The sequence below is a fragment of the Amphiura filiformis genome, chromosome 19, assembly GCF_039555335.1.
Source record: "Amphiura filiformis chromosome 19, Afil_fr2py, whole genome shotgun sequence".
Lineage (NCBI taxonomy): Eukaryota > Metazoa > Echinodermata > Ophiuroidea > Amphilepidida > Amphiuridae > Amphiura > Amphiura filiformis.
The window spans coordinates 15,750,423-15,773,557 of NC_092646.1; the positions used below are offsets into that span (position 1 = coordinate 15,750,423).

General features: G+C 38.0%; 2 protein-coding genes across 2 annotated transcripts; one reads left to right on the plus strand and one right to left on the minus strand.

Moving 5' to 3' along the window:
• Window positions 1-1,959: 1,959 nt before the first annotated feature.
• Window positions 1,960-9,681, minus strand: LOC140140973 (osteopetrosis-associated transmembrane protein 1-like). The gene is made up of 6 exons (XM_072162745.1): window positions 8,904-9,681; window positions 7,985-8,087; window positions 6,859-6,980; window positions 6,032-6,148; window positions 3,340-3,505; window positions 1,960-2,270 (listed from the first exon to the last, which is right to left on the minus strand). Exons 1-6 carry the CDS (start codon window positions 9,501-9,503, stop codon window positions 2,200-2,202), a joined length of 1,179 nt encoding a protein of 392 aa, XP_072018846.1. The 5' UTR covers window positions 9,504-9,681; the 3' UTR covers window positions 1,960-2,199.
• A 155-nt stretch (window positions 9,682-9,836) lies between these two features.
• On the plus strand, window positions 9,837-19,922 carry LOC140140975 (uncharacterized). Its single transcript, XM_072162746.1, has 6 exons — window positions 9,837-9,882; window positions 13,805-13,847; window positions 14,907-15,011; window positions 16,745-17,167; window positions 18,188-18,334; window positions 19,633-19,922. Exons 2-6 carry the CDS (start codon window positions 13,824-13,826, stop codon window positions 19,840-19,842), a joined length of 909 nt encoding a protein of 302 aa, XP_072018847.1. The 5' UTR covers window positions 9,837-9,882; window positions 13,805-13,823; the 3' UTR covers window positions 19,843-19,922.
• The last annotated feature ends 3,213 nt before the right edge of the window (window positions 19,923-23,135 follow it).

The window sequence follows — 23,135 nt, forward strand, 5'->3', positions numbered from 1 at the left end:
CCATGCTAAAAGTGTTCATTAAAGCACTCATCTTATGACTTATTTATTTGGGGGGGTCGGGGTACTCCATACAAAAGGCATACGGGTATGTGCCGCTCCAATGGGTTGCTCTCTTGCAAAAAAAACCCTTGGACGTGGGTCCCTATTTTTTGCTTGAAAATCCTTAGATATGGGTCTATCCCCTATTCCACCAGCATGACGAGTAAATCTTGCCTTTTTGAGGAAAATGGGTCTATATTTCAAAAGAAATCCTTAAACATGGGTCTATATGGCCCTTGGAAATGGGTAAGGGTTTCAAGTCTGGAGCCTCACACCCAACGTTCAAAAAATATTGAAGTACGTGCCCCTCCCCCGGGTTATTTATGTACTGGGGAAATTGAGCTCATTCAGAGACTTTTAGACATAAAGCAACGTCTTACATACAATCCTCTCATTGAGAGGGAGTGAAGCCTTGGCTCAATAGAGGGGGCTATATATTCCAATTTTGGATTGAGACATATCAAATATGCACATTTATTTTGCGAATTCTGCAAACAATTAGATCTTTTTTTTAAATATACCATTGGGCCACAAAAAACCCTGTTTTACTAGCCTGACTGACCCAGATTTTGCATTTTGGGAGAATTTTTTTCTTTTTTACTTTTGTTAAAATCATGTAAACTCAGCTGTTGTTTGGGACAAACTTTATTGATTTTGATTAAAAATTGTTGATAAAAATTCAGAATATTTTCAAAATATGTTTGCAAAAAACTTATTAAATTTTTGCTAAATTTGGTGTTATTTTAAAGTCATTTTAGTCTCCAGAAAAAAACCCTGACCGATCCTAAAGTCCATCCGCCCGTAAACCTTTTTTTTCATTGCCGTAAGTAGACATTGCAATAGGCTACTTGTGGTATACTGTAAAAACTCGATAGTTAGCATATGTTCTTTAATACTATCAAGCGGTTTTAAAACATGACACCAAATTGTAAAGGGTTTTGAGCAAATCATCGATACACATAGTTATATACGAACAAGTACACCTGCAAATGTGTATCTCAGAGGATGATTTAAGGAAGCCCCATCATGCACTGTAAAAGGGTTTACTAGAGTTTCAACTGCCACTTTACTTTTCAAATCCCATTGAACTCTGTGCAAAAGATGTTGTTTTAGAATTGCCCATGTGTCATTATTACTTGGTCTATTTCAGATCTAAAGTGATGTATGCATGAAGGATAATTCACACCTTCTGTAGATAACATAAAATGTGAAATCGACCAACTTTTTGAAGGTGTTTTTACTGTAAATATATCTGTCCAAATTCAAATTTAACCATGCACGTGTGTATGCAGTGGGTGGGCAGTAGTGTCATGTTCACACACACAGCTGTGCTAACCGCAAGACTTGCTGGGAAGTGCTTAAATCACCCTCTGTGTGTATCTCAAGCCCATTAGCTCAGTTGGTAAAGTGCTGGACTTTGGTGGTACAATTTCATGTTTTCAAAAGCGCTCGATAGTAAGCACATTATGCTAACTATCGAGTTTTTATGGTAATAACAGTTTCATGATAAGCATCGTAATCAAATTATAGGAACATTCTGTAGATGGTTCTTAACAGCCAGTTAATAAACTAACATCATGGAGTTACATGATCAGACATGCACATTTAATGATCAAAAACCACCCACCCTAGGTTTTGAACAGACTTGGACGGAAACATCTCAGTGTCGTCCAGAAGAAAACCCGATGTTTTAAGTTTCTTCTGATAATGGATAGAAACAGCAATAGAGGTCCCAGGCCCGTACGCAGGATTTTTTTTGGGGGGGTGATGATTTTGAAAAAGTGGACTTTTTTCAAAGGGGGGGGGGACGATTTTGTGAAATGTGGACTTTTCCCCCAAATTTGGACCTTTTTGACCAAAAACCGTAAAAAGCTGATTTTTTTGCTGCCACGCTTTCATAAATTCCTAAATTTTGGGACTTTTTGTATATTTGTGCAAATTTGGGGAGGTGCGGTCGCACCCCCCCCTGCGTACGGGCCTGAGAGGTCCACTTTGTCTTGAATCAACCTAAGTTTTTGTTCTTGATTATCCAATGCTCAAAGTCAGCTACAAACTTGGAGAGCTTTAAGAGAGTACATGACATCAATAGGAATGCTGGGATCAGGTGCATATCTGGACATCATCAGCGTAACAGTATTATATCATATAGCCTATAGTTTATCAGCTGGAATTCATTCCTGATCTGGAATTTGGGGACTGGATGTTGGGTTGTGCATAGCTCAATCTTTTCTCTGAAAACAAATCAAACAATATTAACATGTAAGTAATTGTGCAATAGGTATTAAGATAACAATGGAAAATGGTATTTTTGTGGACATTTTTGTAAAAAAGGGGTTCACATCATGATTTACATGCAAGTATATGGAGGGCTCTATTACCTCTTATTCAGTTTTAGGCTATTTGTAAAACATAACATTCTGCTCGTGAAATTTACACAATATGTGCTTCATACTTTTAAGTACAATATGAGCTTCATACTTTTAAGTACTTTTAAGTGACTTAAAAGTCACTACTGGGCTCTTCCAGTTGAAATCTATTTATCCCATATGGAAGACATGACCTTATTAGGGAGAGCGAGTTGGAGTAGCAGTTGTTTCCTCGCCTTGCACCACTGGAGTCTCGGATTCAAGCCCGGCCGTGCCTGTATGTGCACTTTATCCCAATCCATGTTCGCTCTCACAGGTTTTCTCCGGGATCTCCAGTTTCCTCCTGCTTTCAAAATCGGTGATTAGTTGTTTGGTTATCAAAAACTTCCTTTATATTACCCAATGAAATTTAAGGAGCTGCACAGATAAATTGGTAGATGTTACAATCTATGTGCGGATAGGTTTGCACCAGGTTCTGCTGCAATTGGCCTAGTTGATGCAATCATAGGAGCATGGGGGGACACATGCCCCCCAATCGATCTGAAATTTAAAAAAAATCCCATAGGAAAATTGCCGAAAAACGGCTTGTGCCCCCCAATCAGACCCAGTGCCCCCAATGTGATGACCCACGCTACGCCACTGCCGCCAACCATCTCCAGAACCATTTCTGCAAATAAGTGACCCTTAACGTCGAAGATGGGTTGAAATGATAACACTAAACATCAAAAATTACCCTTAAAATGTACCCCTTTACATAAAGATGGCGCTACGCCAACAGGTCAAAATTCGACCCTTTTTCGACGTTTTTTGGTGACAAGCATGCGTACCAAATAATATCCCAAGTGAACCCCCCCCCCCCAGGAGTCCAATACCAGTCTCAATGTTGCTATTTTTGAATAAAAAACTGTGAAGATGTTTATCAAATTATACTCACGTCTCATGTATCTCCGTGTTTGTTTCTCAGCATGGACTCTGACTCCACAATAGAAAAACAATGGAAGAAGCCCAATAAAAATGCCTAGTGCTACAACGGATCCCACATCTTTCTTAAATTGGATGCATTTTAGGTCAGAACTCCATTTTATTCTTGTGTGGTTCATCTGTTCAAAAGATAAAAAGAAGCAATAGTAACAAGTCATTTGCATCCCTATATAGTTACATATCAGGTTATATATTCAGTGGCATAGCTATGGGGCAGCAGGGGCACGTGCCATGGGTGCCACCTGTAAGGGGGCACCGAATCGCCATCTTAAGGGATTCTGAATTGCCCCTCCAAGTGGTGAAAGTCTAAAAAGTCATGTGTGCTTCATGTGCATTTCAACATAAACAGTCATCTGAAAGACTGTTTTAAGACTAAATTCAACTTGATTGTAACCAAATTAGTAGTATTTGTGCAAATGTTCTTGTGCTATGTGCACAATTAATTCAGGAATTAAGGGCAGGAGCACCATTCTGTGTCCTACAGTCTCACTGTATAAATCAGAGTCACAAGTCATCTACATCTACATAAATACTCAACAAAGATGCATGAAAGCAATATCTAGTTGAGGTGATCAAAGGCGCCAGTTGAATACAACATGGCTATACAAAACTGAAGAAAAAATACATTAAATTACATATTATTAATACAACTCTTGAAGCAGTCAACTGATTTGGCAATATACACGGCAGGAGGTAGGACGTTCCATTCTATGATTGTCCGGGGCAAGAAACTATGTTTGTAGGTGTTTATGTGAGGTGTCATAACTCTAAACCTTTGGGGATGGTATTGATGAGTTTTAACTGTCTGTGCTTGAACAAATTCAGGAATGGGTTTTGCAATTTCACCATTTTGAATTTTATACGGTCATAAGGTCAAGTCAAGTTCAATGTCTTTGAATAAGTCCAAAGTTAAGTCTAGTCCCGAGTTTATTAACCCTAATTCAGGGAAAGAAAGAATGATGATGAAGAGAAACATTGCTTGCTTCTGTCTAGTTAAGTGCCACCAACAAGACCAGGGATAGCAAGCTAGAAGGGTTGACCTGGCCCGACCAGTGTTTTTGGGTGCTTGATTGCGCAGTCAAAGTAAACTATTTGCCCTTTATGAGTGACACACAAACATGGCGGAGTCGGTACTCATTTGCTCTAACGTCACTGCAAGAAAGCTGTGTTTCCTGCTCAATGGTATGTGCTAGCTAGGAACTGTATAAGTCCAAAGTCAAGTTACATGTCACAAAGGTCAAGTTCCAGGCCAGCCATAGAAGTTAAGTACCAATGGGCTATTCCATTTAAAATCTACACTACCCCTATGGAAGATTTAACTCAAGTCTTCTACAGAGGGAGTATGAGTTTTGAATAGAATAGACAGTTGGGTAGCTTCAATTTGAAATACTCACTCCAGTTGTGGAAGAGATAGGTAAAGCCATAATACAGGGGGAGTATGGGTTTTAAAATGATTAACCCTGACCAATTACATTTGAAAAACATAATCCCCCTGACAGTAGAAGATAGTTCCAAAATCTTCCACAGGGGTAGTGTGGATTTCAATTGGAATAACCCAATTCATTAAATTGAGTCCAGTCCAGGTCCAGTCAAGTTAGATCCCAAGTGATGTCATTATGGTCCAGTCCTTGTGACAAATTCACCATGTCATTAACCCCCTGAGCACTACCTGCCGATGTAACATTGCCTCTGATTGGTCAATTACATGATATCTTCACTTTAATCACCAATCAGAATGGAGCTTTGCAAATAATTCACCCCAATTTTTTGTGTGGTGAAATCATTTTAACAATGTTGCTGATTGGTCCAATTAAGAATGAAAACTTCTTTTTGGCCAACCGGCAGGTAGTTCTCATGGGGTTAATTAAGATCCAATTTACATGACTAGTACTAGGTCCCAAGCAACAGTCAATTCTGATCAGAAATAGATTCTCATCGTCATTACACGCACAGGGCGCCAATATATCTACTTGTATCTTTACATGCCTCTAGATTGCCATATCGCTGAGCCTATACATGTAGTGAATGAAAGTGTATCTTGTGTCTGTGTATTTTTGGGGGGGGGGGGGGTATTTTGGGTTGACACTTTTCACACAATTAGCCATATGGGCAAATTATTTCACCTTGCATCCATTTTGGCTTAGCAGTTTGCACCCATCATGATCGTCACAGAGATACACCCAATCTAAATATAGGTAAAATTGGATTTTGCTACAAAAAAGGATATTAAAACTAAGCCCAATATCACTCCTAGATGTTTGACCTACCCCAATTATGCTAATGATAAACCACAGTGGATAAACCAACTGATCAAAAAATGTTATGTAATAATGTCGGTATGGAACTTTTTTGGCACACCTTTCACACCCTATTGCCAGCTCTATCAATAGGGGATCAGCAGGGGATAAGTTTAGTTTTAGTTATTCCTTTTTCAAATGGAAACTGGACTATATGTGAGGCACATGTCTGCCATCTTGTATCATCAATTGTAGCCATTCAACTAAAAAATAAGCAAGCCTTGGGATCTCCTTTATAGAACCCATAGCATTTCTCTCTTTTGTGTGTCAGCTTTATTTGTCTCTCTTGTCTCAATATTTGAGTGCAAACACCGCTAGGTCATGCTCCCCTCCAAGCATTATTCTTACCAATTCTACAATGTCCATACAAGTATCATCTAGTGGTCCTGTTTCTTCATATCTTTCATTTAATTGATTGTATGTGTGACTGCAATTTGAGCATACATCCAATACAAGTGATCCATTCTGCAGAGGGAGAAAAGGTAAACAAGAAATATCTTTAAAAAGATCCATTCTGCAGAGGGAGAAATAGTAAACAAGAAATATTGTTAAAAAAAGCTGTAGTAAGAATGCAAATTTATATACAAATTAAGTCAACAGTTGATGTGTGTAACATGATGTAATTGAGCAAACTGAATGTTTGCATGTCTGCATATAGCTGACTTCAACATTTGCATGTACTGTGTGTTGTCCATGTTTTGGGGTAATTTTTATTTGGAGTCTGTGTGTATGCAATGTGCATGTGTGTTTGTAATTACTTGCAAACGTGGACCTACATTAGGATACACAAATCACAAACATGGACAAACCTGCAACCGTGCCACATGTTGCTCATAAAAGAAAACAGTCAGATGTGATGTGTTGCCAGTCTGATAAAACCACTAGTGTAGTGGTGAAACGTCACTACAATATGAGTAAATCACATTCATTTTTTCTTTGGAATTGTTCGAAATGAACAAAATTCACAGTTGAAATCAACATTCCTATGAAAATACAATTGTCTCATATCGGTGATCCAATAATCAGTCCCCATATATGTTTTAAATGTCATTAAAATTGTGTATAATTTGTCTATCTTACAATGCCTCCCCCATTAGGAAGCCACAAAAACCCTAAACATGTCCCTGTTTCGGCCATTAGTATAACAGTCCAGGACACATGTGGGCGTCACTTACCTTTGCTTCATACTGGTTAAAGCATTTCATGGTTTCCTGATAGGTATCCATAAACTTTCTTGTATCAAGGGATAAACTACATGTCCTATTAGCTTTGCAATCATTCACATCCTCAAAACAGGCTGTAAAGAGAAATGAATGAATCAATGAATAAAGACTATAGTATTCTTTTTTTTTCTTCTTCTTCTTTGTGGTACTAGGTACTGCACAACGTCCAGGGACGTAGCCAGCTTTTTTGGTCAGTGGGGCAAAATAAAAATTTTTACTTTGAAATTGAATAGCAAAATTAGCAAGGTCTATTTATAGTACCGGTACTAGTACAGTAGTCTATTAGTCATATTGAGCAGCAGTTACAAAACAACTTCACTACAATAATGTATATTCATACATAGCGGTAAATGTAAATAGAAAGCAAATTTAGACTTCTAGGCTACTCAAATTTCACCCACCGGAGCCAGTGGCGTAACTTTAGGCCAGGGTGCCCGCCTGCCCGGGGGCGAAAGTAGATCGGGTGCCCCTGACCAAGGGTGTGTATAGTCCGACGTGTAGGACAGTGGCATAGCTAGGGGTTGTGGCGCCCAAGGATAAGGATACATAATGGCGCCCCTAGTCACAATTCTTTAATCATGTGCGCAATTTGCACAAATGTGGCCAATCACACATTAATTTTGGTCATAATGAAGTTGAATATCGGACTTAATTCAAATGCGCGTAAAAGGTTTGACTTTCAGCGCTGGAGGGGGCGCAGAATCGTCCAAGCGACGGGGTGGGGGTTCATACCCAGAATTTTTGTGCTGAGTATAATTTTATGCATGGTGGGTAAAGGTTTCCACTTCTTTCCTAAAACAAAGTATTATCATGCCGAAAGAGTATCCAGGTCTGATGGGTGCCCCCTTAGCCCGGGTGCGCGGCCCCCAGAGCCCATAGGAGTTACGCCACTGACCGGAGCGCTTACACAGGTCACTCCGGTGAGTGAAATTTAAGTAGCGTAGAAGTCTAAATTTGCTTTAACTATTCAACTTCAATGCAGTAGCAGTAGCCAGGACATTTTGAGAGGTGGGGGAAAACAAAGCTATTTAGCTCCTGATCCGTCTTTTAAATGAAAAGCTTGTTGGTGTATACTTACAATCACAGTTTCCATCATCCCACAGATTAAGAACAAAGAGATGGAGTTGATTCACTATCATTACTCTGTCGGAAAACAGCAATGAGTCTTTGCACTTATTTTCCTGGAGAAAAACAAAGGAAGAACAATCCTAATTTTTTAGAAAAATTTATTTCAACATGCCATAGCCAGCTTTTGAAATAAATCTAGGAACTTGACCTAACCAAATCTATAGGTAAGCGGTTCTTAAAATAATTCTTAACCACAGTGGAATACACGGACCACTTGCAGAGGGTACATACAAGCGTTTAACATGGTCCAGAAGCTTTACACGCACGCCTGTTTACACTTAGTACGCTACTATATACGCAACAGCTATGTTCTAACTTATTATTTCAAATGTCTATAGTATACAATGTAGTTTTTTTTTAACATGATGGCCGTCTGGTGGACACCCAAGTTCTGGAGAAATAACAAAAAGCATACATTTCACAGCTAAACACTGCAACGCTATACCATGGCTACAAGACTTCACTTTACAGTTTACCCTACAAATGCAATTAACAGTTATCAGTGCATTTCCTTTAAATGATACAAGTTTGCATCGCTTTCCTCTGACAAAATGCATGACGATGAAAAAAAGTAATATTAAATTTTTTTCAGTCTTCGAGTATATGTGATGCGATCAAGCAAAATCAGTCGGAACAAAGCTGCGTTTTGCAGAAAACCCCATTGAAATTGAACAACCAGTTCCAAAGATATGAGCATGAAAGAGTTTCCAAAACAAAAGGAAACAAAAGGAAATATATCCTTTGTTTGGCTATATCTCAAAATCAATATTTCCAAGTTCCAACTGATTTTGCTTGATCGCATCACATATTAATAATCGCAAATTATATTAAATGATTTGCCATCAAGAAATGTGAAAATGTGAACCTACCCCTTCATCAGCAGTTATGGTGTTATATGCTTCAACAGTTACAACATACTCCTTCACACAGTTTTCACAAAAAAGAAAAGGTTTGGCATGAACTATTGCACAATTTGTAAAGTTAGATGACAACCTCCCGTATTCTTCTAATTTAAATTGACAGGAATCGTTATTTGGAGGCGCTGTAATCGGATGGAATGTCGGAGCTGTTGTCGGTAATGTCGGCTCCGACGCATTCGCTGTATGGCTTGTAGTAACATTTGACTGTGTGGTAAAAATTACTGTAGTTGTAGCTGTAGCATCTGTAGTAAGCTTACTGCTTGTTACTGAATCTGTTACTGTATAAAATTCTGTTGCTGCAGCTGTAGCATCTGTCATGTCTGTAGTAAGCTTACTGCTTGGCACTGTATCTGTGAGTGTGGTGGTACTGCTGCTGCTTGTTGTCGGCTCATCGTGATCAGGAAGTGGTCGACTTTTATGAAGAGGAATTGCTTTACGTTCATGAGAATCTTTTCTTTGAAGATCTACATTGTGTTCTGAAACTCCTGTGACTATTACAGTCACAAAATACAGCATAAATATACTCAAATCTTGGTACGAAAAATTCATTTTTGCATCCGCCCGACTTCTCACATGATTAGGTCACGTACTGTTTACGTCTGATTTGTGACCTTTGAACTTGAAGATGTGCATATACAGCCTCAACCCCAATGGTTACGTACACCATAGTTCCTGTTTGTAACGTGCTGTGTTGAACATTGAGAGATTTTATGCATGAGGCTAGAAAAGGACATTCCCGCAACTTTTTTCCAATTTTTCATGTTTTTGACACCCTAAACGCGATACGCGCGTATCGTGCTTACCCACGAAAAACGACCCTTTTTACGCGTTTTCATTATCGCGGATGGTGTACAGGCCACAATGGGAGTGACCCCCCCCGAGCTTCCGTCACAAGTCGAAAGTCACGCACTGCACAAGAACTTTGTTGGTAAATATAAATTTATCTCTGAATCTCTTATTCATTGCCTTTATGTACCATGACTGTTTATATTCTTTAATAATTGATGCTTCATGATTTTTAGGATTTAGATGTTTGAATTTTATTTGGGTATGGCACGCGTGTCAATCTTAAAATCATGAAAATGGTAAATTAAAAATAAATAAATGGTAAGAAAAAAACACAACAACTTTGGCCTTTGCCAGGTGCATTTCATTTCATTCAACAACTCAGGGAAGTGAGAATTCTTGTTAGTTTGATAAAAATAAAGTGACAAATATTTGATAATTAAAAATAAAATTAACAATACATTAAAGGAGTATTTCGTGATCCTAGCATCCTCTATTTATGTCATTTTTCATTAGAGATCCACGAAAAAAACCTATTCCCAAAATGTCAGTTGATTCCGATTTTGCGTTCGCGAGTTATGCATGATTATGTGTATTACACTGCTCCATAGACAAGTCAATGCGTTGTAATTTCGTTCTGGTGCACCAGAACGAAATTCAAATTTCACGATATCTTTGCTAAACGAATTAATCTGCAAGAAATATTTTGTACATAAACATTACGTATGTATACTAAAATGCAGCAAACCTTTTACGAGCGCGACTACCGTGATGTTGCAAATTCGGCGCTTAACGCAGCACGGGCGCACAGTTCATTCATAAATTTCCACTCAGCAACAACATATCGCCTTAGCAGCCAATCAGAGACAAGTGCGTGCAAAGCAGTATATACGCGATGCATCCTTACAATACGCGCTCGTCAAAGGTTTTCTGCATTTTAGTATAGCCAGAGGTTTCCAGTGATACAAAAATGTATAAAAATCTCAACTTTTTTTGAGAAAAGTGTGGGGATGAGGCTGTGGATCACGAAATGCCCTTTTAATATGATTTGAGTAAATTATTGTATTGCGCTTTAATTTATATTCTGGTGATATAATTATAAAATTATGTTCAGCAATTTTTATCTGAAATTGAAAAGGACAAGCATGCAAGGTCACATTGTGGAATTTCATTATGTCAACATTCTGCAAGTCAAAAATTCTTGGAAATAAAATTTAACAATATTACTTTAGAATCACTGTTTTAATTTTAATTTATAAATCCTTGCAATCTGTGCATTCTTCAATCATTCTGCAACTATACTAAAATGCAGCAAACCTTTGACGAGTGCGTATTGTAAGGATACATCGTGTATTTACTGCGTTGCACGCACTTGTCTCTGATTGGCTGCTGAGTGGAAATTTATGAAATGAATGAACTGTGCGCCGTACACGTTGTTAACGCCGAATTTGCAACATCACGGTAGTCGCGCTCGTCAAAGGTTTGCTGCATTTGACTATATTGTGATGCAAGGAGCTTGCAAGCAAGAGGAAATTATTAAAAATGTCCCTTGCATTGAATATTACTTAGACATAGGATAAGAAATAGTCATCACTGTTAAAAAATCCTTGTAATCTGTGTATTCTTCCATCTTTCCGTAACTATTGTGATGCAATATACCCTGTGTGGGCAAGTCATACTTCAGTATGACTTGCCCTGAACGTCCATATATGTTCGGAAGAGACGGATGAATTGCATGACAGCCTGCCAATTTAAGCTTTCTATAATATCAATTGCACATAACATACGAAATCACAAACTTACAAACTTCAATATGCACTTCAAATACAGCAGACCAGCTGTTAATTATTACCGATCCTGTAGAATAACTTACATAATCGTCCATTTCATGGAATCTCGTTGCTCAGAATTGCCAATTTCAATTTTATCTGTCAAATGCGCTGTGGATGTGCTCCATAAAACACAGGTGTGAAACTGACTTTATACCCCCGCTCGCTTTCGCAGAAAAGCCAGCCTCGTGGTACTGGGGCATGACGTCATCGTGGACATATGCAAAATTTCCGACGGGCGTCCATATAACCCGTATTGTGATTGGTTGCAAAAGCCAGACTTTGAAATCGTAAGCCAATCAATGAACGCGACGGCCTTTTACGGTATTAATTAATGTGATTAGCCAGTAAAGTCGTCTAACCTGATTGGTTTACAAAACTACTTTGATAATTGCTAAGCCAGTCAGCGTGCTCGATGCAACGTCCTCGTAGAGGTTTTCGAGAGGCGAATTCACATGGTGATCCAGCGATCGAGTATAAATTCAGCTTGACAACTGCTCTCGCGCGAGATCGCAGGTGCAATAACAATACATGGACACAATCAGTGACATTTACACAATCGAATAATGAATTATTTATGACATGCATCGGCTGTATTTTACGATCGAGGTAAGGTTTTTGGCCTGTCCCTGCGTGAATATCCTTGGTTTTCAGCATCAAAGATACTTGCGATGACCAGTTTTTCGCGGACACTTTGATAACAGGTAACTTTTATAGGTCATAGGGTAGAAACTATAGTTGTAAAATTTGTACGAAATATACATTTTTGTTATAGGCCTAAAATGTTTACAAAAATATATTGGTCCATACGTTGTGCTTGTATTCAGTTGTTTGACGTATAGTGATGCGAGCTTGCAAGGGGAAATTATTAAAAATGTCCCTTACAGTACGCTACGTATATGGCTTCTAAAAGGGAATGTTAAAAGATCAATTACTGTAAAGAGAGTTCTGTGCAATGCTTTTAGAATGTTTACCTAAAATTATAACTTTTTCAGATTGGTACACATGAAAGAGTTGTACATGTACGTAGAATCATGCGTCAACGTTGCAGAATGATGCAACTTTAATTCATGAATTGGTCGTACCACCACAAATTAGACTTTTAAAAAAATAGCTTTTGTGTCATTGGATGGAGATTAATAAATTTGCTTTGCATTTTAGTTGAATAAAATTTAAAAAAAATTTAGAGTACTAATATTAAAATGATATTTTGTACATTGCGGAATGATGTTTTGATCATAAATTTGTCAAATAATGCAAACGAAGATGTACACGCAATGAAATATGAATATTTCTGGTGTACCGGTATATAAGTGTTATGAATCTAAATTGGGGGAATTAGTCCATGGGAAAAGAGAGCGAGGTACCAGATTTGGAGTCCCAAGGGATGAGGGAATGAATGGGAACGGAAATGACTATCACGAAATGAACAAGATGAAACAGAAATTAAGTATAACAATTTATTATGAATTTACGTTAAATTGATCAAAATACAAGGTGTGTGTGTTTTAATAATGAGTCTTACCAGAGTTACATCGCATGATAAAAAGTATAATTGAATTTGATTCACGTGCAAGACATGATGACAATATAATCGTCAACATGTTTACCAACCTAACTAAACATCATGAGCCATCATTCCTGAGCAGGTCTGCATCGGCCGCAGGGTTAACAAGGAGTGAAAACTTTATTCACGCACAAACAAATCCTCGCTTCAGCCAGTGCAATTGGTGCACGGATATAAAAGTTCACTTGATGAATGGTTATCATGGCTTACTGCACTATGATCAATAATCAATTATCGAATGAATTATCGTCACAACATAAGTTTATAAACTAATATTTGACACATGCATAACATTTTACAGTACAGAGCCAGTTGCTGTACGTATTTAAATTCTTGTTGCTCTTTTTGCTGTTTTACCAGTCATACAAAATAGAATAGTTCTCTGACAATCAATACTATTTTTTTTGGAAAAAAAGTAAGTTTTCACAAAACTGGACTCTCAGCTACCATCACATGACTTCAAGTGAATTTTGACAATTTGGGCGTGCTGAAGCATTGCTTGCTTGGAATTGCCCATAGGCTTCAATGTATTATGTACCTAGCTAGAAAACATCATGTGAACAAATTGGACTGCCCAAATTTGAAGTGTCTATTCTGACCTGGAGCCACTCATGGTAAATTCATTGATCACAATTTTAAATCCTCTTATTTTTTGTATTTTCCTGAAGGTACTGAAGAACAAGCAAGATGTCCGATGAGGAAGATGAAAACGTAAGTAATATGAAGTAGCTGTTGATTCAACGAGGTCAATAATCGTAGAAGACATGAGGAGAGCGTGGCGCAATGGTTAGGGTACTTGCCTTTAGTGCATGAGGTCCCGGGTTTGATTCCCGGCGGTGGCGATTTGCTGGGATATTGACCTGGAAAAAAAAAGTCTGAAATTAATTGGCAACTTCTGTAGATTAAATTCAAACTTCCGCTCTCCCCATGGTTTTCCTTCCGAGGGGACGTTAAGTCGTCGGTCCCGTGTACAGAGAGCCATACCTGTACATGTATCTCGCAGCCAGTTTCGAAAAGAGTAGGGTGTTAACCCCTGACTGTTCCCAACCCGTCCCGGTGTTCAAATGGACCCCAATGGAAATAAGCTTCAATAGAGGCTTTCTTGGGTTATCCAGGGTTGTCAAAACCCGAACAAATCAAATTAAAAAAAAAACCACACACAGCATGAGCACTACAAGTAGATACATACACCAAGTTTGATATAAAATTGGGTTGATTGGGCATCAAATTTTAATAAACTTGTTTATCAGCATTACCTAAGTATTTTAACTTAAAATTTCATGTGAAAATTGAAAAATAAAAGAAATTTTGATTGAGTGAGAAGGGAGGTGGATGCAAAACAAATTAATTTTTTAATTAGGCCTAACCAATAGAGGCACATGACAATTTAATACAAGTAATAAAGTGATGGTTTGTTGTTGTCATGTAGCTTATCTTAAATGCATTACATACTCAGATAAATGGGCTGTTCCATTTAAACTCCACACTACCCCTGTGGAAGATTTTGGAAATGTATGCCACAGGGGGAGTATGAATTTCAAATGGAATGAACACATTAGGCCGTTCCATTTGAATTTCATACACCCTCTGAGAAAGATTCAACCTGAATCTTCCACTGAGGGAGAGTGAGTTTCAAATGGAGCTGCTAATGTCAATTCGGTTTGAAATTCATACTCCCCCTGTGGAAGATATTTCCAAAATCTTCCACAGGGGTAGTGTGGAGTTTAAATGGAATAGCCCAATAACTCCTCTTTTGTTTTCTTATGACAGAAGAAAGATTGGGGCAAAGAGAAGAAATCACCTGACAAGAAGCCGGAGAAGAAGGACCATGATGATGTAGATGATGGGTTGAACAAAGAAAGGAGAACTCAGCAGGTAAGGACCATGATGATGTAGATGATGGGTTGAACAAAGAAAGGAGAACTCAGCAGGTAAGGACCATGATGATGTAGATGATGGATTGAACAAAGAAAGGAGAACTCAGCAGGTAAGGACCATGATGATATAGATGATGGATTGAACAAAGAAAGGAGAACTCAGCAGGTAAGGGCCATGATGATGTAGATGATGGGTTGAACCAAGAAAGGAGAACTCAGCAGGTAAGGGCCATGATGATGTAGATGATGGGTTGAACAAAGAAAGGAGAACTCAGCAGGTAAGGGCCATGATGATGTAGATGATGGGTTGAACCAAGAAAGGAGAACTCAGCAGGTAAGGCCCATGATGATGTAGATGATGGGTTGAACAAAGAAAGGAGAACTCAGCAGGTAAGGGCCATGATGATGTAGATGATGGGTTGAACAAAGAAAGGAGAACTCAGCAGGTAAGGGCCATGATGATGTAGATGATGGGTTGAACAAAGAAAGGAGAACTCAGCAGGTAAGGGCCATGATGATGTAGATGATGGGTTGAACAAAGAAAGGAGAACTCAGCAGGTAAGGGCCATGATGATGTAGATGATGGGTTGAACAAAGAAAGGAGAACTCAGCAGGTAAGGGCCATGATGATGTAGATGATGGGTTGAACAAAGAAAGGAGAACTCAGCAGGTAAGGGCCATGATGATGTAGATGATGGGTTGAACAAAGAAAGGAGAACTCAGCAGGTAAGGGCCACAATGATGTAGATGATGGGTTGAACAAAAAAGGAGAACTCAGCAGGTAAAATGATTTCATCTCAGCCTTCCCATTCTCCCTCTTTACATGTAGGTACATGTCATCATTGGGCAGGAAAAACCTCCTGTTTCATTGGCCCCTGAACATGTTTAAAGCAAAACCTATGTATAATCTGTTGGCAGTTTTGTTTTAAACATGTTCAGTGGCCACAAGCACATAGGAGGTTTTTCCTGCCCAATGATGATATTTAGAATTAAGTAGGCATACTTACTCCAGATTCCAGAAAAATACAGCACTATTTTTTTTTTACTATTAAAGTGAGCAGGATGGCAGAAGCAGCTATATTTTTCCAGATTTACCTTAAAAACTGCAGTGTACTGCCAAGTATTTAATATTAAAATATGTTGATCATATACAAAATGAATCAAGGAAGCCAATAATCACATTTCATTATGGTCTTGCTGGTCTAAAGCCAGTAATAAATCAAAAAGAATGTTTGGGGCATTTTCTCCCTCCTGAGAAAAATCATGCGCATGAGGCAGTCGAAACAGTCTTAGAAATGACACCCCTTATATCAAGCCTACTTTTTTTCCTTTATACCCATACCATTCTTCTTGTGTGTCAGCTTTATTGGTCTAAAGTACCTTGAATGCAAATACCACTAAAGCATTTTCCACCCTGATGTGGCAGTGACGTCAGTGCGCATTTTATTGGGTGCAGTTACAAATCGCAAGTGTTTGCTCAAAGCGCTGGCGTACACACGAACACGCTTAAAGACGCCGCATAGATGCGCTTGCAAAACGGATGCCTCAATGCTTTGATGCCATTGCCACATCCGGGTGGAAAATGCTTCAGTTCATTCTCCCCTCCGACCTGCTTTCCTATACTAAGATAAGTCTATGCTCATTTACACAATGGATAAACCCTGAAATTCTGATGCACTTGAAAGCAAAAATTATCTGACTTTCATCATATCTCACTATACTTTCTTTCAGTTAATAGACGGTGTCACTCGATTATCCCGAGTCATCACACCCATAGACACCATTATACAAGATGACCAATCACAAGTCAGAGAGGGAATCATCAACCGATTCGAATTAAACGATCTACGACAACGGCTGGAACAAACAGAAAGACAGAACAATAGAATCGAACTGGAATTAGAAAAAGCCAATTTAGATACTAGACGAGTGAAGTTACAACTGGAAAACCTCAAAGCAACATCTCATCTAAAGCTTGAGCGAGCAGAGTTGGAAACGGAGAAAGTTCGGTTTCAGGGCCAAAAAGAGAAAGCGGAGACGTTAATAGAGATGTTGAAAATGCAGCAAGAATTGCAGCAAGTGAGAAGAGACAATCATGTAAAGAGTGTGGAAATTATAAAACTGAAAGCTGAACTACGCAGAGTGAATATGCAGGTTAGTTGATATGGTTACGCTGCATTATTTCGAAGGCCTTTATTCCGAAGGACAGTAATTTAGAAAGACCGTTATTCTGAAGGTTCGTTATTCTGAAGGGTCATTACTTTGAATTTACACTAAGGTTATTTATTCCGAAGGGTCAATACTCCAAAATTAAAAACAAGATTTGTTACTCCGAAGGGTCATTACTTCGAAATAATGACCCTTCGGAGTAACATGCTTTCAGAGTATTCGCAAGCAAAGTGTTACGTGTAATCCGATTATCACTATGTCAACTGGATCATGCTTTTGAGTTCTGCCCCACCATCGAAATGATCGCAACACAAAGTCTATGACATGTACTATCAATTCCAAAGGTGCGTGATCCAGTCACCAGTGAGTTACGTAACCACTTCTCTGGCGAATTGAGCCTTCGGAATAACTAACCTTGTTGTAAATTCGGAGAAATGACCCTTTGGAGTATTGAACCTTCAGAATAATGACCCTTCGGAATAACAGTCCTTCAAAATAAAGATCTATTTCCAGTTGATATGGTTGCATGGCTTACTTCAGAGAACAACCCAAAAGATTGATCCTAAAACTATTAACTATTTTTTTTTCATAGCTGACTGCCCCTCTTCATCTGTACTGTACAAGTGGTAATTTTTGCAAGGGTTTTATTTTCGCGAATGGAGTTCCATCCGTGAAATAACACCTCACGAATATATGTAACAAGCACAGAAATGTCTCTCTCACTCCAAATCGCGAAAAATAACTATGCAAAAGTTACCACTGACAAAACCGGAAGTCGGTCAAAATGATATTGATGTTATTTAAGAGCATTGGAGAAACATAATCAACATTTTAATAACTTGCCCCTTCCTAATGTAGTTTAGTTTATAGGGCGTCATTGATCTTTGGTTAATACCTACACTTTGTATCACTTGGTGCTGACAACATGGCTTCCTTTGTATGTCCATCCTTTTCAAGGCTATTTCTTAATTAACATGAATTTCTTATTTTAATTATCGGAACCAGGTGGGTACCAGTAGTGCATCAGAAAACCTGCTACCAGGTGCTGATAACATGGCTTCCTATATGTCATCTGGTATGCAGTTCTTAGCTATGCAGCAGAGTACACAGCTACTACAAGGAAGAATGTTGCACACACATAGAAATAACACAGTAAGTGACCTGGAGAGATGGGATGGCCAAGGTTTTTGAATTGGTTCATTTGAGGACTCACTGAAAGTGGGCTATTCTAGTTGAAATCCACATACCTCCTGTGGAAGACATGGCCTTAATTTTCCACACAGGGAGTGCACATTTCAAGTGGGGTTACCTGAATGGGTAACTCTATTTGAAATCTACACCCCTTATGTCTTCCATAGGGGGTGTATCTCGGAAAAGCCCATTTCAAGGAAGGCTGTCAATTGTTTTAATCAAAAATCTTGATGTAAAGAAACAATTATACATGGCTAAATCTGAGGTTATAATATTTGCTACACAATGCAAGAATCGGGGCTCCAGATAAATTTGCTGTCATCCTCGAGCAGCAATATGTGAGAAGTGTTATCTTTTTCTCACAACTTCACAGTCCATGCTTGGGTAGCAATTTCATGCTATATTGGGAAAAAAGTATACTTTTTAGCAGGCCAGGTCAATATTGGGGTATGAATTTGAAGGACCTGCATGAAGCCAGCACTTTAAATGATAGGTCAATGAAAAAGGTTCCTTTTATTTTTAATGATATGTCAATGAAAATGGTGCCTTTTTTATGGTAGGTCAGTGAAAAGGGTGCCTAAATATGATATTTGGTCAGTGAAAAACTGAAATGGGTCCATGGTTTAGGAATGTTAGCGTCTTAGCGATAAGTGTTGGTATTTGAGGGCCTACTCTGGGATGACCACACATGAAAGTGAGTGACCCCTGGCAAGAATCAATCTGCAGACCTGAAACTGACCATTTGTGAAAAAAGAGGAAAATGCTTAAAAAAACGAGGAAAATAGCGCAAAATCATGCTAAGAACGCTCAAATTGGGCTGAAAATAACAAAAAATGCATAAATTTCAGGAATAAAAAAAGAGAAAATCAGCTAAAAAGAGGAAGTTTCAGGTCTGAATCTTTAATCCTTCATGAGAATCATTTGCAAAATACCTTCTGTCTAGACTTTGACAAGTTAACCCCATGAGAACTACCTGCCGATTGGCCAAAAAGAAGTTTTCATTATCAATTGGCCCAATCAGCAACATTGGTAGAATAATTTCACCACACAAAAAATTGCAAAGCTCCATTCTGATTGGTGATTAAAGTGAAGATATCATGTAATTGACCAATCAGAGGTAATGTTAGATCGGCAGGTAGTGCTCAGGGGTTAAGAGAATCAATGTTGATTCACATAATCTTTTTACAAGAATCTTCGCGAACATCAATGAGTTGATTTTGCTAAAACTGTAAACCCTGAATCACTCTCTTCCAATCCAGGCACGTCCAATGAATCGAACCTCAGCCAATCATGGTGAAGGCTTCTACGTCTGTGCCCAATGCATGGTAGCTGAGTTTCCTAATAGCTTAGAAGGACAACGTATGCTGGAAGCCCACCTAGAGACGGAGCATCCACAGAGAGCTGCCCTCAGTGAAGCGCCCATCCGAGACCATGACATGGATGATAAAGAAGAAGTTCAATCCAAGTGATGGCAATATGTAAATCAGAGGTTCTATGAAAGCTTTTCAGCTTGTTTCAAGCCCTAAGTATTTGGTGTAGAAGCGACGTCATAATCAGATTAAAAAAGAAAAAAAAAATGATTGTTTGCTTGTCCTCCACAACTTTTTCAGAGTTGGGTCGGTCGGTCGGGAAACTTTTTTTTTTTTTTTTTTTCGATTGCACTCCCAAGTTCCTACCCCATGACCCTCTCTATCATCGATCTCATTTCCTACACTTGTCTTACTTTCTGCCACTTTAATACACCTCAAACGAACTATTCCTTTGACCTCCACATTACCGTTGTATACCTCAAATAGTGTGGAATTAATTGGAATGCTGCAAACCCGGTCAAATAAAACTTTAATACCGTTTTGTTGAAAAGTAGTACTAAAAAAAAAAAAATAAATAAAATCGCACAGTCCCAAATATGGGTCGGTCGGTCGGTAAAAGTTTTTAAAAACTTTTTATTTTTAAACTCAGGTGGTAAATTACGGTCGGTCGCTGGAGGACAAGCAAACAATCTTTTTTTTTTTTGCCTTACCATAGCAATAGATGAATATAATTTTTGACTATATCGCCCTACACTACAAGCAGGTTGCACTCATCAGCTGTGTATGTCTGCAATCATAGATTGAATACAATACCGCTCTTTTCAAAGATACTAATCTTACAGGTGCGAGTGATCAGCATGATATGGCTCAATACATCGGTACCACGTGAATGTTGTAGTGCAGGGCGATATAGTCAAAAATTGTATTAATCTATTGCTATGGTAGCCTTACGTCACTTCTACAGCGAATAAGGCATATTTATTTTAGTATGGTACTGTTGGTACATGAAATGTTTGACCATAGCAACCAGGATGATAGGACAGACACTTTGGTTATAATGTTTGGTTATATACAAATGGTTACCAAGAGAAATTGGCTATTCCATTTGAATTCCACTCTCCCCCTATAGAAGATTTAGCTTAAAGGAGTATTTACGTGATCCTAGCATCCTCCTTTTATGACATTTTCAGTACATATCCACGAAAAAAGCCTATTCCCAAAATTTCAGTTGATTCCGATTTTGCGTTTGCGAGTTATGCATGATTATGTGTGTTACACTGCTCCATAGACAATGCGTTGTAATTTCGTTCTGGTGCACCAGAACAAAATTCAAATTTCACGATATCTTTGCAAAACGAATTAATCGGCAAGAAATATTTTGTACATAAACATTATGTAGCCAGAGGTTTCCAGTGATATAAAAATCTCAACTTTTTTGAGAAAAGTGGGGGATGAGGCTGTGGATCACGAAATGCCCCTTTAATGTACGATCTTATAATATGAAATTGGTTTATTTTTTTTAAACCTGATTTTTTTTGCATATTTGTAATGTTTACACATGTCCCAACTTGCACCTAAATGGAATCGGCCAAAAGTGTTGTCTTTGTAGGTCAACAGAGCAAAGTTCGACATATTATCATAATTTTTAAAATTATGATAATATGTCCTCCCATAGAACTGCACGTTAAATGGCCAAAATAACCAGTGGAGTTTCTTTCACTTTACCTTGTTATTTCAGCTTAAAATGGACAGCAACCCTTCCCGGCAGTTATTACTAATATTATTTCAACATTTTGAATAAAGAATAACAAAATTAAAATTTGACGGAAATTGTACATTAAGGCCTTTAAAGTCTTACATATAAGGAGTATAGATTTCAGATATAGCAGACAATTTGGTAACTTCCATTTGAAATATTCACTCCAGTTGTGGAAAATACAGGTGAAGCCATATACAGGGGGAGTATGAGATTCAAAATAATTAATATACTGTATGTCTCAAACAATTTGTAAAGCCTGTACAAATTATATCTAAAGGCTTTCTGTGTATCATAGCTAAAGACATAAGGATAATTAGGGCCGCAAAAAATTGTTTGCTTGTTCTCGCCCATTCTACCATAATCTTCAAAGAAGTCTTACTGTACAAACGTACCGACCCCAATTTTGGAAATTCCAGAAAAAAAAAGTATTTTTTCTTTAGAAATATTTGACATCCTGAAAAGTTTTGTAAACAAGTTTCTTACAAAAGCGTTAAAACATGAATAAAGTGATGCAATATCCCAAATCATATCTGTAAGCTAATTAGGGGGTATCATTTTCTTCGAAAGGGGGGTCCCAAATTTACAAAAAGTCAGCATCAATAAAATTATGACCCCCCTATTTCGGCAACAAAAATTTTATGACCCCCACCACCACCGATACACCTTAGACAAATTAGATTTAAAAATCCCTTACCAACCAACCTGCTTTCCAGAGCTTGCGAGGACAAGCAAACAATTTGTTTTGCCTTGTCTCTTATAAGTAGACAAAATAAATTTTATTTATTTATTTAGTCAGATGTGATGGGTTGTCAGTCTGATGAAAATAGTGGTGAAATGTCACTAAAATGTGAGTCTAACACCTTCATTTTACTTGGAATTAAACAAAAAGAACTGTCTTAACAAATTTGATTCATTAGGGTGTGGGTTATAGGGACGCTCAATTTTGAAAAGGTTTTAATTGGGACACCCCTGATTTATAGGGTGGTGCAATAATGTGTTCCCATAGGTTGTGAATTTATACAGGGGGTATTTGGCAGTTTGAAAGAGGGGAGGCAATTTTTGGCACAAATTATGGGCAATTTTAAATTAGCAGGTGTAGAAAATGGAATATGTTTAAATTTCCTGCTGGCTTACAAAACATGGTATCAGACAATTTTTACAAAATTGGGTTCCCAACATTGGGGAGCAGACCAAGACATTGTTGCCACATCAAAAGGGGGTGAAAAATGTTTTGCAGACCATGTTGAGAATTCACCACCCTGTAGACACATTTATTGCACAGCCCCTTATAAAAAGTTGGGGTGTACAGAATATACACAGACATGCATGTTAGGTGTGGTGTACAATATATATGCAGATATGCATGTGAGATGAGATTATTGTAAAGAATGTATTTAAAGCAAATCATACTTGTAAGTAATTTATTGAGATATTTTTTCGTACAAAGTTCAGTCTTTGAGATTGAAACAAATTATATGTTTATAAACTTTATTTTTGTTGTGTTACACATACATAAAATATTTATCTTATTGTTATTTGATAAATCTGTGATCCATTCATTTTGAGTTGTTAAAGCCATAATGTACGATCTTATAATATGAAATTATATGCTCATGGTTTAGTAGAATGCACATAAAAGGTTTAGGCCAAAAAAAAAAGAAGGTTTGTCTCAAAGCTCACGAGAAATTTAAAA